The 15,290-nt window shown below is 46.3% G+C and overlaps 1 protein-coding gene across 2 annotated transcripts in view; it reads right to left on the bottom strand.

Annotated features, from left to right (window-relative positions):
* The window catches only part of AKAP13 (A-kinase anchoring protein 13), a 188,671-nt gene that overhangs the window by 91,126 nt on the left and 82,255 nt on the right, over nt 1–15,290 (bottom strand). For both annotated transcript variants that reach the window (XM_053954396.1, XM_053954395.1), the window contains exons 7-9: nt 11,402–11,591; nt 5,235–8,133; nt 582–643 (exon numbers count right to left, since the gene is read on the bottom strand). In XM_053954396.1, the coding sequence (XP_053810371.1) occupies nt 582–643; nt 5,235–8,133; nt 11,402–11,591 (3,151 nt within the window). The remainder of the gene's footprint in view (nt 1–581; nt 644–5,234; nt 8,134–11,401; nt 11,592–15,290) is intronic.

Here is a 15,290-nt window from a genome sequence, read left to right on the forward strand (position 1 = left end):
TATTGTTTCACTGACATGAAGAATATGGCATTTCCCCCCACATATCCTCCCATAATTCATTTTTCTTCCAGCTAAGGCACAAACACTCCCAGCCTATGATGCCTTTAGACCTCAGAGTCTGTGCACACACCAACATAAACCACAGCCACAGTTCCTTCTGCCAAAACCTCCCTGGAAACACAAAGCACCAGAAGGGATGGACAGACCCTCCAGGACCACCCCGGCAGCAGCAGTGCAGGGACCTTGAAGGTGCTGCTGGCCCCACACAGCACCACCAACCTCAGGTGCATTCCAGGACGTGGCTTTTGTCAAATCATACACAAGTCTTGGTACAACCTTGCCCCATGAGGAACCTCTTGGCTCAAACTGTCACAGGCTGAGAAAACATCAAGGTGCCTGAATCCAGCAGTTGAAAATACAAGGGCTAAAAAAGCCCAGGCTATCTTTAAAAGGCTAAAGCAACGTCACTGGGCATCGTTCAGCTTTGCAGAGACTACAGAATGGAAACCAGAAGGTCACAGTAGCAGTAGTGTTTCTTTATAAAGCACAGCAAAGGACAAGGTGACAACACCCGCACTCACCACTTCCTCTGTGCCGTCCTTCTGAAAATCCACCTCGTCCTCAGTTTTCAATTCCAACATCCCTGTGCAAACAGAAGGTCCACAAAGGTAATTTAAAAACAAACTTCTTTAATTGCTACTAACATTTTTTTGTTTACTCAAACCAGTCCCCTCCTCCACCCACAAAAAAGAAAAGAAAACCCAACCCCCAAGCCCCTTCAACAAGTCCATTTGAACCCCTACAAGGCCACTTGATTTCCAAATTCTGGTTTCATTGCTGACTTCACTGCTTCCTTGCTATTCATTTTAACTATAGTATCTGGGACTGAAGGAAACAGCAGCAAGCGTAGAGTGAAACTCCTGACAACCTGGAGGTAAGGCCAAACGCATCTGCAAGTATTTGTTAATATACTTTCTTGGCTCCCATTCATCTACATAAAGAATCAAACTTTTTGCTATTTTCCCCCTTACCATAACCCAAAGATAACACCTTGTCTGCCCTCAATATCTATTTTAAGCATTGCAAAAAAAAAAAAACAAAAAAAAAAAAAACAAACAAAAAAAAAAAAAAAACCAAAAAAAAAACAAAAAAAAAAAAAAAAAACCCAAAAAAAAAAAAACCACAAAAAAAAAACCACAAAACAAACCAAACCCTGCAAAAACTCAACCCACCTGTACTGCCTTACGGATTAGAGAATTACCCCCCTGGACTAGGAAAGCAAAACGTTTGCTGCTGGAGTTTACAAAGTCCCAGCTGACTTTCCCCTTCTCCACGCTCCCATGATGGTGTCACCACCACAGTTGTACAAATTTCATGTCCCAGCTGCTTCCTCTGCCCAGCCAAGTTTTCATGAGTCACCATTCCCCAGGGGTTCCCCTTGCTTACCTTTCTCTGGCATGAAGTCAACATCCTAATTCTCTTTCAACCCTAAGCTAAGGACTCTCATGACACACAGGACACTTTTAGAGTGAAGTGATTTGACCAAAGCCACCCAGATGGAGAGTGGCTGCGTCAGGCCTAAACTCCCCTCTAATCCCACTCCCTCTCTCATTTCTACTAAAAACAAACACTGGATGGATGACCACGCCTTCTCAAGGGTGACCTATGCTTGCAGTGAGTTTAGCCCTACAGAGATTTAGCAAGAGGAGCCTCCCATCTTCATGGGGCAATCGTCCTAATAATCGTCACTAATGGTTTTCCACTGCCTTTAATGTCTACCCTTGTTTTTTGGGACCATCTGGTTTTGCAATGATTTTGCCTCAATTGCATGAATTCATGGGCAGCCTCAAAAATCAGAGATAATGCTACAAATTTCTGTGAGATCAATTTGCTGGGAGATGTGCTCGGGGTCATGGCAATGCCACCATGGTTGAGATCCTGATCCAAAGACAGAACATGCAAGTAAGAAACATTTGATGCACTGAGGATGGGAGAAGCAAGCTCACCCTGCTGGGTAAGAAATGGAGGATGAAGACATTTTGCCCTCAGGATGAAATTCAAGATAATTTTTTCAGTCTGTCACTTCTTCCTAAATTTCTGTTAAGAAATATGCCAAAGGAAAATCACTATAAAGCTATCACAGAGGTCTCTGGGCATAGTGCCCCTTATTGCAAGTGTGGCACTGTTAGTGACATTTATTACCTGCTCATCCTGCCACTCTAACACGGGAAGGAAATCATTCCAAGAGCTTTTCCATAGGGAAAATGCTACCAATAAGAATGAGGTGAAGACTCATAAGGTGATATTCTTCTGTCAAGGAATATTTTCTTGAAATGCTGAGATCTACAGGAGATATTTCTCCCAGGAGAATAGCTAAGGAGCAGTAATTACAGTATTTGTTATTTAAGATGGCAGACCCCAACCATACAGTCCAACCTTGCTTGTTTTGGTTTCTGCCAAGAAACTGCAACTACTCCAAAGTGTTTTGTCAGCACAAACCCATGGCATCTCTTCTCTTCTCACCCAGCCAGGTTACTGTGGTATGATTTCATAACCTAACTCCTTTCTTTTTTAATGAGGAGCATCTACCTGCCTGACTTGCAGATAATGTGCTTGCAGAACCCATTACTCAGCTCTAATGCACTTCTGAGTCTAAAGCTGACAGTAGGAGGAGATGCCTCAGGAAAGCAGGCTCTGCCTTCACCAGCTTCCGTCAGGGTTGTGACCAGTCACTAGATACCTGTCTGGATAAGGAAATGAGCCTTTTGAAGTCTTTGTTTTGGGGGTAGGCAGAAACTAAGCAGAGGCAATGAGATAAACAGGTGTATATTTGGGAACAGCTCCACAATATAAATAAAAAAATTAAAGACCTCAATGATGTGGAGTAATGGCAACAGCAATTATCAGCTGATTACATCGCTGATAAATTACCATGACAATCAACCCCTCTGACTACATGAGTTTCTGAGAAATGGCCTTGTGACCTACAATTCCTTTGCGAAGGTTTTATTGTATTCCACCAAAAAAAGATGTGATTCATCCTGAGAACTGACGAGTCCAACTCCAGCATGGATACAAAATCCTCTGTACAAATCCAGACCTCAGGGAAAACTCCCCACAACTGGCACAGCAGAAAAAAATTGAAAGTTGCCACCGAACTCGTACAAAAAATGTGCCACCCAAGGCTAGACACCAACATGAAAAATGTACACAGCAATAATTATAAACAACAAATCAGTTCTATTGAATTACTGCCATATCAGAGTTCTAGATGGTGCTCTATAGGAGCTCAGTTTCAGAAATATTCCAAATAGAGAGATTGGATTCAGATCAGTCACTTGCCCCTGCTTAAAGTCAATTTTTTATTTGGGCTTCCCCAACATTTTGATTCAAAATAATCCTAAAGTACTTCAAGAGAAAATACTACAATTTAAATTTTGCTTTGTGTGGCATGTCATTGCACATAAACAATTTCTGCTTAAGGATAGGTCAGACCATTTTATTCCAAGACCCTTCAGCCCTAAATCCTTATGTATCTTAAATCAGTAACAGGATCACCTCCTTTTTTCCTCCCCTTTCCATATCCTAATACAGAATGATGACTTAACATTACTTAACATTACTTTCCTACTTTAGCTACTATCTTATTGGACTGTCTGGTCCCTTTTCCTTTTCAAACCTCATCTAGATAGTGTCATGGCTCCAAGAATCCAACCAGAGGTAAAGACCTGGACTGTACAGATAGAGCTGGCAGAGCCAGAGGCTCCTAGGAAAAGGAGCCCAGCCAAATACTGACTTACAGCCACTGCCATCTATTGAACTGTCAGACCAACACAGCATTAAAACATGTTCTTTCTGAAAACAACTTTCTAATCCACCTTTAGATCTTTTTACTTATTTACTAGTGATCTCTTGACTCATGTTTACTGGTTATCTCTTTGTTTGTGGGGACACACAAACTAAAAATACTGAACTCAACAAAAAATGCATTTGCTGGACCCTTCACTGACACCCCCTCCCCTCCAAGCCTTTCTCCTGCCCTCAGTTATTCTGCTGTCACATAGCAGAACAAACTCTCTACCTTCACCCCATGCTGCACTGAAGAAACACCTCTCAGCCTTAGAGCAGTGAAACAGCTTTATAACTTCACAACTTCATGATTTATATCATAGCAGATTTTCTTTTAATCATTTAAATGCTTTGTTTGTTTGCTTGTTTGTTTGTTAGGTGCTGGGAAAGCAAGAGGCACTGTATCATTTTCTCAGAGCAAAGAAAAAATGGCAACTGAAAAAGTTCAGCTGCTTCCATGTAACAGCTGCCTGAACAGGTGGGATACACAGATCAGATTAGCTCCATGTTTCAGTACCAAATTCACCTAGAATTAAATCCCAGGCTGCAGCAACAAAACCCATTTCTTTTTCATTCAATGTACCCCTTTTATTTCCCTTTCTGGAGTTACCTGGTGATGTTTTCCATTAGCTCCTGCTGCATGGACCCGAGGCTTCTGTGCTGTCCCCCAAGTCCCACCACTCTCTCCCATCACCACTCATCTACAGGGAACGCCAATCCCACCTCCCAGCCCACAGGAGCCAGTAAAACTCATCCCCTGACTTCCAGCACTGCTGAAATGCACTGGCAAACACCACCAGCTGCTCTGCCTGACAAAAAAGCTCTGAAGCCCGGAAAAGGCGGCGGGGGTAGGGCTCATGGCTGTTTTAAATGACCTAATGCTGCCAATTAGGAAGCAGCTTCGGGCAGTTCAGAGGGACACTGGCAGCTGGCTCAAGCCGACAAGAAAAGAAAATCATGAGAGCCCCGTTGTACCCACTGGCTCCACATCAGCAAAAATAAAGGGGAAAAGCGAAGGAGTAACACCAAGGAAATAAACCCTCATGCCCATATGAAAGCTTACAACTTGAAGATAAAGTAATCCAAAAAGCCCAAGCCCATTCATTTCTTCTCCAGCGAGGATTTACGTGCTAGATATTCTTCTGTACAAATTCATAGGAGATGATGCTCTGTTCTTACCTCCAGTGCTAGACAAGCAACATGGATTTGAATTGGAAGTCTTTATATGAAACTACAAATTTTTTTGTTTTCCAGAAGAAAAACCTCAAACACTTCCTCTCCAAAACAAGCATCCAGCTCTTACTTCCTTTCCTTTGCTGATGACGTGACAGAGACACACCTACAAAGAAAAAACTAAAAAGTAAAAACCAATTGATTTTTCCTACCTGTAACAGGCTCAGCTCCTTGCACTGCCAGGCTGACATTTTTCTTCTTTGTTGAGGAACTGAAATCCATTTGTCCATTAAAGTTGGCTCTGGCATCCACTGCAGTCTGGGGCTCAAGCCCCACTTTTTCTGCAGCAGGTACTTCAGGAGAACAAGGTGTCTCTGCTGCAAAAACCACTGCATCAAAACTTTTTACCATTTTAGGAACTTTATCCAGAGAAGAGGCATCATTAGCCGATACCAAACTCTTCACTCCCACATTTTCCAGTGACTCCACAGCCTGCAAACGGCAGGAACACGGCGAGAAGGGCACTGCAGGTACAGCTCGGCTTTGCTTTCCATCGGGCTCAGCCAAGCCCTCCCCCTGAGCCCCTGTCAGGGCAGGAGCGGTGTCGCTGTCACCAGCCGGACAGACGGTGTCGGTGCTGGAGTCGCTGTCACACGTGGGCTCCTCTGCGATGGGCTGGAGCGCTGCCCGGGGCAGCACGCTCTCTGTGTCCTCCTGCTCCTCTGCATACACTGCAACGGGGACTACGGTCACTGGCCTTGGCACCTCCTCACCCTCACAGGCATCGCTCGGGGCTCCTGCCTCTGAGGCGCCCTTTAACTCAGGGGTGCTGCTGGGGGGAAAGATTCGTTGTAGGGTTTGAGTGGGGTCTTGTTCTCGGTTCAGCTCAGCATTCTGACAAGGGTCACTGTCAGCACTCACTGACTCATCTGCTGATGCAGGTCCATGCATGGTGCCTTCTGCTGCAACCGCTCCTCCAGCTTTGCAATCTTCTTTGGGTTGGTCTGTGGCTTTCAGCCCAGCATCCACATTGCTGCTGCCCACCACAGGCCTCCCCAGACTGCAGGCAGAGGGTTTCACAACAGCAGCAAGAAGTTCCTCTGACAAAACCTGCTCATTGCCATTCACATGAGCCTCCTGCTCAGGCTCAGCTTTGCCTCCTTCAAGTTGCTGCGAGTGGCTCTGCCCCAGGGAGCCCTCGTCCCTGGCATGGTCCCCAGGCCAGGCGGCAGCTACCCCGCCATGCTCCCCACCGTGCTGCCTGGCGAGCTCTGCCGAGCCTGCCCTCGCCACTACCGCTTCCTGGTTTTGTTTAGATTCCTCATTATGAGTTGCAGAGGGTGTGCCTATTAAATTATCCTCGGCACAGTCTGCGCCCTTGGCACACGGAGCTGATCCAGGGTCATTACCTTGCAGAGCTGCCTCCTGCCCGGGAGGTGCCACTGCAGCATCTCCCTCCTGACTCACAGCCAGCCCCTCTCCTCTGGGTAGGGGAGAGGGCGATTCCACCTTGCTGCTCCTCCCCTCCTGCTCTGAAGCGCTTTCTGCTTCCTCTGCTTCAGCCTGGGCAGGCTCTTTCTCTGCCAGGCCTGTGCTCACATCCTCTGGAGGGAGTGATGCAGGCTCACGTTCCTCACGTTCACTCTGCTGAGCAGCGTCTGGTTTGAAGTTGTTGTCCATTTTGCCTTTAACACCAGTTTGAGCAGCAGAAGGGGCACAGGCAGCAACTTCCGGACCACCGCCTGCAGAATCTTTGCTTCCTCCATCTCTGCAGCTGCTGGTATCAGTTCCTACTGGCTGCTTTTCACTGCTCTCCATGGCTGCAGCCCTATGGTCAGCAATCTCACCACTCTCCTGGCAATGAGCAGCTTCTGCACCACTTTCATTAGATCCACCAACATCTCTGTTCGCAGGTTCAGCATCAGGGCCATCAGTTTCCACACTGCCTTCCAGTGAGGGTAGGCTGGATTTTCCACCTGTGCAGCCAGCTTCCACCTGCCCTTCTTGCTCCCCACTCTCACTGCCGCCACGGACTTCCAAACCAGCAGCAGATTTTGATGGGCATGCAGGCACCTTCACCCCATTCACCGCTGGCAATGCTTCTGCACTGCTTGCAGTGCCCTCCTGCCCCGCTGTGACACTGGCATCACCCTGGCTTCCCATGAAGTCACCATTTACCTCAGCAGTGCACGAGTCCACATCAGTCTCTTTGTTACTGCCGGTCTTGCAAAGGTCAGCAGAGACACTGCCAATGTCACCACCTGCATTTGCACCGTCACAGGCCGGCACCACTCCCACATTTGCATCCTCCCCATCTGAACACTCAGTGCCGTTGAAACCACTGAGTAAGGGCTGAGCAGCGCTGGATGACTCTTCCTTAGCTGGGTATTTCTGTTCCAGGTTTGCAGTCCTCTCACCAGGCTCTGCCATCCCATCCTTTGCCTGCCGCTGGCCCTTAGCCCTCTCAGGTGCCCCGGCACAGTTCCTGCACTCAGTCTGGCCCATGGCCACATCCAGGCCCTCTGAGGAAGCTGAGGCTTCACCTGCAGCTGCAGCCACAGCAGCGGCACTGTCAGCAAACTCCTCAGCACTTTGCACTTCCTGATGGGCACTGTCTGTAGCACCCGCACCAGCTTGATCCAGAACAACTCCAGCCGATGTCATTACAGCTTCCTCATTTGTATTTCCAGAGGATGGAAGATTTACAGTGCCATTTACACTTGCACACAGGCTCACAGTGCAGTCCTCATCTGATATAGTCCCAGAGCCCTCTGCAGGTCTTAGCCCCGCCTCTCCTTCCTTTTTACACAATATCTCTGTGTTTTTACTTTCACAGAAGCTCGCTGGGCTGTTTGCACCCCCTGGGCTAACCATATCTTTTGGTGCATCATTAAAAGCTCCCAGACTGCTGTTGTTGCATTTGTCCCCCTGGTGGGTTTGGTCTGAGAGCTGCCTGATGTCCAGGTGAACCAGATCAGATAGCTTTTCCTGCCTTTCTTCTCTTGCCATTTCTTCTAGGCTCTGAGAGGTGGTGGTCATATGACCCTCTGCTCCTTTAGTACAGCTGTCTCCAGAATCTCCCAGTACAGGCTCTGTCTGCTGTCTTAAACTCTGTAACAAGACACAAAAGAAAGAAAATCCAGGTTTATTCTGTCATGCAGTTACTCAAGACCTGTATCTACCTAATCCTATTGCATACGAATCCAATTCCTGGTGTAATCCAGGAGAGAGCTACAAATGCATTTCCGTGGGTATTTTACATGTTAGTTTTATTAGAAGGAGGGAATATTGAAATTATTAGAATGAAAGAAACATTGGTTGAAAAGAACATCTAAAGGTCATCTAGTCCAACCACCTGCCTGAAACTGGCCTACTGCCACTGCAGCATCAGGTCAACCATAACTTTATCTTGCCAAACCTCCAATGATTGAGTACCCACAGCCTCTCTGGACAATCTGTTCCCATGCCACACCACCCTCCCATGAAGAATTTTCCCTAAAGCCAGCCTGAACAACCCAAAGCTGAAATTTGTCTCTCTACCCCCCTGCTACACCATCTGCCATCACTGAAAAGAACTCTAATATTAGTAATTGTTCTTTGAAAAGCTGTAGTCTCAGTTCTTGAGTGCACTTAAATTCAAGATCAGTAAAGAGCAGAATTCAGTCCACCAAATAATGCAAATATATACCAGCCTAGTCCCAAAGGACTTAAAGCAAATGCTGCTTTAAGAGCACCTTCAGATCCCCACCCAGCATTCCCCAGCTCTTGCCAGCATTCCTCACTTTTCTTTCTACGGATGGAAATGCTACTTCAGATATAGGCACTGGCTGGCAATGTCCAAACACACCAACAGTCTCCTGCTCACAGGACTGAACTAATAATCTAATCTATTCCTGAGAACTGCAGGCATAATTAAATATCTGAAATTTATTTCCTAACTGGAAATAAAAATTTCAAAATTATGACATATTATTAAAATTAATACATGTATTATCATGGAACAGTAAGATCATAATCAATTCCTCTCTAATCTGAAGTTTCCTTCCAGAGCACCTGCTTTGTCAAGCTTTTATAGTTTGATACAAACAAACCTTTACTTAAAAAGAACCCTCTGTTTCAGTATTTCCTTTCATATTCTCATCTCCGTAGAAGAGACCATATCAATGTTCATGTCTTAGAAATAGTGGCTTGTTAAATTATTGAGCAACCCCAGTCCCTTGGTGTACACGCAACAGAGCTCCCCACAGCTTTGCTTGGGGTTTTGCACCACAAACTTTCCAAGGTCACACTGGTTTCTCACTAAGTGCCTGAGACTCTCCACATATGTAAAACTCCAATGAACTATGTAAAATCTGAACTTTACTTGCATTTATTTGTAAAAGAATTCAAAAAAATGCATGCATACTAGAAGTCTAACTTGAACAGCTCCCTGAAAATGTTGTTTAAGTTCTTAGTTCTCAGAGAAACAGAATTTCACACCAAAACTGTCAGCTTAAACACCCTGATAATTAAAGCAGCCACTATGTTAACTGATGCATCATGGAAAACTCCTGGGTATTGCATATACTAATAGTGGCTAAAATCATCACTGCTACCTTAAGGATATTGCATTTACTTGTCTTTCCACACTCTGAGGTTTGCAAACATTGAGCAGTGCCACAGGCTCACTGAGTCACAGACCACCAAATGTACTTCTGGTGTTTGCCAGCAATCTCCCTGCTATTCAAAATAACCCTGCTGCCCAGCTTCCATACACGCTGTCAGCTATGCCTCCCTGGTTTTGAGGCATCCCAAGCCAGGTTAGCACTGGAGGTAGCAGCATGGCATCTCCATCCCTTGTGTAGCATCAGGGATGGGATACAGGGCTCTGTGTGCAGTGGTACCCACAGGCTGCAGATATTTTTTGCAAGGCCAAACCATGTGCCCAGCCTCTGGTGGCTGTAACCCACAGAAGAGCATGGAGACTGTGCTCCTAGATCCTAGCCAGGATGGACAGACACACAACAGTGACACTTGCTTGGGAACAAGCAGGGTTTTCAAAAGGAGGGGCCGCAGCAGCCCCAGCATCTTCACAGTGAAGTCACTCTGCTGATAGCCGGAAAAATACAGCCATCACCAAAGGAAGCCAACAGGCTTTCAACTGACCCAAAATAAACCTAAATGAAATAATTACAGGGCTGCTTTCCAAATTCAAATCAGATTAGATGTGAAGTAAAACAGTGGTGGAAAGCAAAGTCTATTTCTGATTTCATTGTCAGGCAAAATGTTCCCAATCTGGCATTCGCATGAGCAAACAAGCAGTGAGCTGGATATGCTTGCCATGGCTTAGGGTCTTTTGATGGAAAGGGAAAGAGATTTCACAGTTAGCCTGGATTTGCCAGTCATGCCAGCCCTGTTGAGATTGGGAGTAATTAACATCTCAGGTATTCAGGGAAGGCTGAAAATGGCTCAGCATAATCCATTCCTCTGCTCATCCCCCCAGCCCACTGGCTGCACAAAACAGTTCTCCCCTCCCTTAGTTAAAGCAACAAAAATATCCTGTTGTTTAGATCCTGCACCTCTGCAACCCCGGATATGTGATCTGATGAAGGAACACCCACAAGTGATGCCAACGGTGACAGACATGTGTGTGTTTCTGAGAAATGGCACAAAAGTATTCTGATGTTTCACCTTCCCAACTCAGACCCTGTGGCATGGATTTTAAAGCAGCAGGAGAAAGCCTTTCCAAAGCCCTACAGCTCCCGTGGTCCAACCACCAGAGAGTTTGAGAGGAGCACAGTGAAGGGACCATTATGGACATAAACCTAGTGTGGCCAAGGCAGGCTTGCCCTCAGAGTCCTACACTGAACTGCTACTGAAACAGCCATTTTTTCCATCACCCATCTCAGAAACTTTCCTCTCAGTCTCCTCTCTGACCCTGAACTTTCCATCTGAACAGAGATGTCCCCACTGTGCTTAAAGCCCACACCCCCAGCCTCACTCCAGAGCCTGTCTTAAGCTGCCCAGTGTCTGCCAGACAGGCAGAGGGTCGGCATGTCTCCAGGAAGGTGTTCCTGACCATCCAAGTGGGTCCAAAACTAACAGATCAGGCAGGAGCTGGGAGCAAAGAGAGGCAAAACAGAGCTGGTGTTACACAGCCCTGAGTCTGCTTCTCTTCTGAATGAGAACATTTGCTGCCTAATACAGCTTAATCAGATCTCCCCATGCTCAAATAAGAAGCAAATGGACAGGTGTCCACCTGGATGCTTGATAATGAACCCAGAGAAAACGCCTAGGGAAACATGCCCTGAAGGATGCTGACATGTCCAAGTCCTCCCCAAGTGCCAGGCTGCAACCAGCCAGATCTGCTTCTCTTCCCTCCCCTCAGCCTTTTGCTCACCTGCTGCTGGTGGCTCTGCATGTGCATCTGCAGGTGCCGAATGTCCCTCTCCCAGCTGGCTGCTGTCCCCTCCTTGGCCTCAGCTGTCAGCAGGTACACGTCGAGCCCGCGGTGGTGCTTCACGCTGTAGTCCCCCGAGTGCACGGTGTGAGACAGGGTGCTCCACGAGTCCGGCTCCCTGGCTCCCTCCCTGCAAAACAAGGGTGGGTTAGAGTTCCCTGCCTCCCTCCCTGCAAAACAAGGGTGGGTTAGTGGGCAGGTGAGCAGGGATCCTGCACAACACGACACGCACTCTCTCCTTAACTCTGGACAACATCTAATCATGGCAGCGAGCGGAGCATGGCACCGGCTCCAGGGCCAGACAGACAGATACACACACACGCTCCTCAGTCTTGAAAATTAATGTGATTTAGTGCTAATGCCAGCCACAAGCTTTATTTCACAAGGTCCTTCTCAGGTAGAGATCAGTGTTTTTTTCCCCAGACTGTGACAGACTAGCAGCTAAGGGCATGACAACTGCTTTTTAAATCAGATTTATCACAGGTGAAGATCACCAAAGCAGCTGTCACAGAACAGCAGACACCTGAAAGGCAGAACAGCAAAGAGATAAGCTGAAAGGAAACTATCATGGTACAACTTCTACACCAAAGCCAGCACACTGCTCACAAACACCCAAGAGCCATCAAATTGCAGCAAGTTTCACTCCTGAAATGAACTGAACCTGCTCTGTGAAACTGCCTCTCTGCGAGATGTTCTCAGTGTTGTGAGACAGCTGTTTTTCTGCAGCACTATCATGGGCTTTCTTTTAATCCAAAGGAAAGAAAGGAAAAAAAAATGCTGTAGATCAGAATGAAAAATAACTTAGTAGGTAAATGAAGTCAATAAAAATTTCTGTTCAGTCCTCTCTTTTTGAACACCAAACCCTGATTTTGCACCACTCAACGTGATTCCTCAGGTCTCACTGAGCTGCACAGCAGCTACACTGGCCCACTGAGGTAGTGAACAAACACTGAGGTGTTCACCACCTTCAGGTTCACAGATTTCATTTTGAATCAGAACTGATTCAGGAAACCCAAAATCTGTTTTGATCATCCCAAACACAGCAGCTTGTGCACCACCCCACCAAGCCCTGCATCCCCCAGGAGAGACATGGAGCCAAACCCCAGGAATGTTACATGAACAGGGGATGACACTGACCTGCTCAGGGGTGCAAGAAACGGAAATTACCCTGTCTTCCTTCTACCAGGGACACATCTACTGACACCCAGCCATGGTGGGTGAGCTGGGTTGAGGATTGGACCAGATGACCTTTAAAGGTCCCTTCCAAACCAAACTACTCCGTGATTCTACCATGTCCCTTCCCTGTTGCAGAGACTAACCATTTTCAGATCTCCCTTTCCTGCCCAGCTACAAATTTCCTTGGAAGAGGCAGAGCTGTGATTGTTTTTAAATAATTAGGAATTCAAGAAGGTACATAAACACAAATGCATGCCACGAACCAGGTAAATCTACACACAAGTTTTCCGAATCTTTGCTGAGAGGTCTTGCTTTAAAATTTGCAAACCTTTCTTATGGGCAAGGGCACCCCAGCAAGCCACAGGGCTCTCTCTCTGGGAAGCCAAGCAATCTAGAAAGCAAAGTCATAACGAGCAAACAACCTGATCAGCAACAGGAATGAGCACAGCACGGTGGGGAAATGGTTCATCAGAGGCAGAGAAACCTGTGCAGGCAATGGTGGTGGCAATGGCTGCCCCTGCTTTGCCTCAGCACAGCCACCCACCCCCTTCTGTGACTCATTTTGGGTTAAATCTGCAAAGAAACTCAGACAAAGGATTACTATGGCTTCCACCATTCACCACCATCTGTCTCATGACTTGACTTCAGCAGAATTACACTTGATTTAAGCAGAATCAATATTTCCACAGAGAAACAGAAGGAAGCAGCCAGTTTCTGGTGGTGATTGGTATAAATCCACAGAGACACTGAAGTCAACTGAGCCATTACAAATAACTAAAGAAATGACATTCCTTTATCAAGGAAACACAGACATTTCTGTCTGGAGTGTTTTTCTCTTCAGATGTCATATATGAGAAACCACTGTACTCAGGGCCACTCTCAGAGTACAATGAGGCAGTGAGCACAAAGCCCACTGTCACCCACTCAGGGGGAAAACAGCAGCGGGATTAAAGAACTGCGCGCAATGAAGCTGCTCCCCTTTCTCATCAGCTTCAAGGACCCTCACAGGCATCTCCAAATCAGTACCCACAAAGCTGCCTGCATGACTTGTTGAGCCTCAAAGGGCCCTCAGCAACTTCAAAAGGCTCAGTCTGGAGCAAGATGACAGGCAGAGTCCCCTGCAATACCGCATGTGTGTCCACCCCTCCAGCAATCCGCAACCTTCACACGGCCCAGAGGGATCAAACAGGCACTTCTGCTTACAAAGACAGCAGTTTCTTTTTTTATTCAAGCTTTCAGTCTGTGTTACACTATATGAAAAGCTTTAAACCTTTTGAGAAAGCAAGAAGTTTCTCACATCCAGCCAAGTACAAACTCCAAGCTCTCATTTTTAATAGCAGTCACCTTCGTTACACAAAATTTAGCAGTGAGATAGAGAATGGTTCAATCTATTGCCTCCTTCAAACCATCCCTTTCATACTCTGCTCCATCCCAGCACTAATGGTCTGAAGCAGAGAGGACAAATGAGGATTCACAAGCGTTAACTCATTTTCCCACCACCGTTCCTGTTGTTCAGGCAATCACTTCCAAGGACATTTGAGAAGACAATCCTGCTCATTTGCTCTGATAACACTGAGCTTCACTGTTTGTGCCTTTCCTGCATGTCTCACTGCAAGTCTTGGGTTTTACTGAGAGATGATAAAAACACACTTTCTTCCAGGAAAAAAGCTTTGCTGTTACACATTTTGTACTTCCTGGCTGTGAAAGATGGCTTATTTTGTCCAGACTCGGAATTTTTGTAGTGTTTGTACAGGCATGCATATCCAAGCTTCTCTACTAGGAGAAAAAAACAGATATGCAAATACTTACTGAAGATTTATTAGCAAAAATAGGTATACAAACTCCAGCTTTCAAGAAGTTTGAAAATCTGCTTTTGTTCAGCACAAAAATCCAGTTTGCTGCGCTTTGCCAGAAACAACGGAAATCTGTCTTCTTATGAGATTTAACCATCCTGGGTCAAATCTTTCTCATCTTCCCTTTTCAACAGTTTCCCATCAAAATATGTAACAGACACCACTGAACTGAACATTTTGTAAGAAACATTTCTGAGCTCAACTTTCACAGAAGTATCTTAGTTAAAAAAGCAAGGACTGCCTGAGAAGGAAGATAACGTTCACTAGCTCTACCCTCTGCACAACCATGCCATGGGCTGCTGAAAAAGCCTGGAAGAAGTCCTCCAGCTCTGGTCAGTCTTCTGTGTCATGGAGGCAAACCCAGAAGGGAAATTTTTGGTTGAAATGAAGAACAGACTTACCAGCCCACCCTTCACTTGCAGAAAGGTGGCTTAGAGAAGGATGACAACTTCAAACAGAGAGAGAGAGGAGAAGCAAAAATACTTCAAAATACTCTCAGGCTGTGTCCTGCTCCATCTGGGAGCTGATTAGATGGCTGAAACTACAGGATCACCTCCTGCTCATCTGGCATGTAAGACAAGATGATAGATCATAGAATCACAGAATGGTTTGGGTGGGAAGGGACCTTAAAGATCATCCCAAGGTGCGTAGGGACACCTCTCGTTAGACCAGGCTGCTCCAAGCCCCAGCCAAGCTGGGATGGGACACTAAGTAGGAAGTGTTTTTTATTTAAACCTCCTAGCACTGCCCAAGTAGACTGGTCCCTTTTCAAAGCAGAGCTACACTGTACTTGTGTGCTG

This window comes from Vidua chalybeata, chromosome 13 (assembly GCF_026979565.1).
Source record: "Vidua chalybeata isolate OUT-0048 chromosome 13, bVidCha1 merged haplotype, whole genome shotgun sequence".
Classification (NCBI taxonomy): Eukaryota; Metazoa; Chordata; class Aves; order Passeriformes; family Viduidae; genus Vidua; species Vidua chalybeata.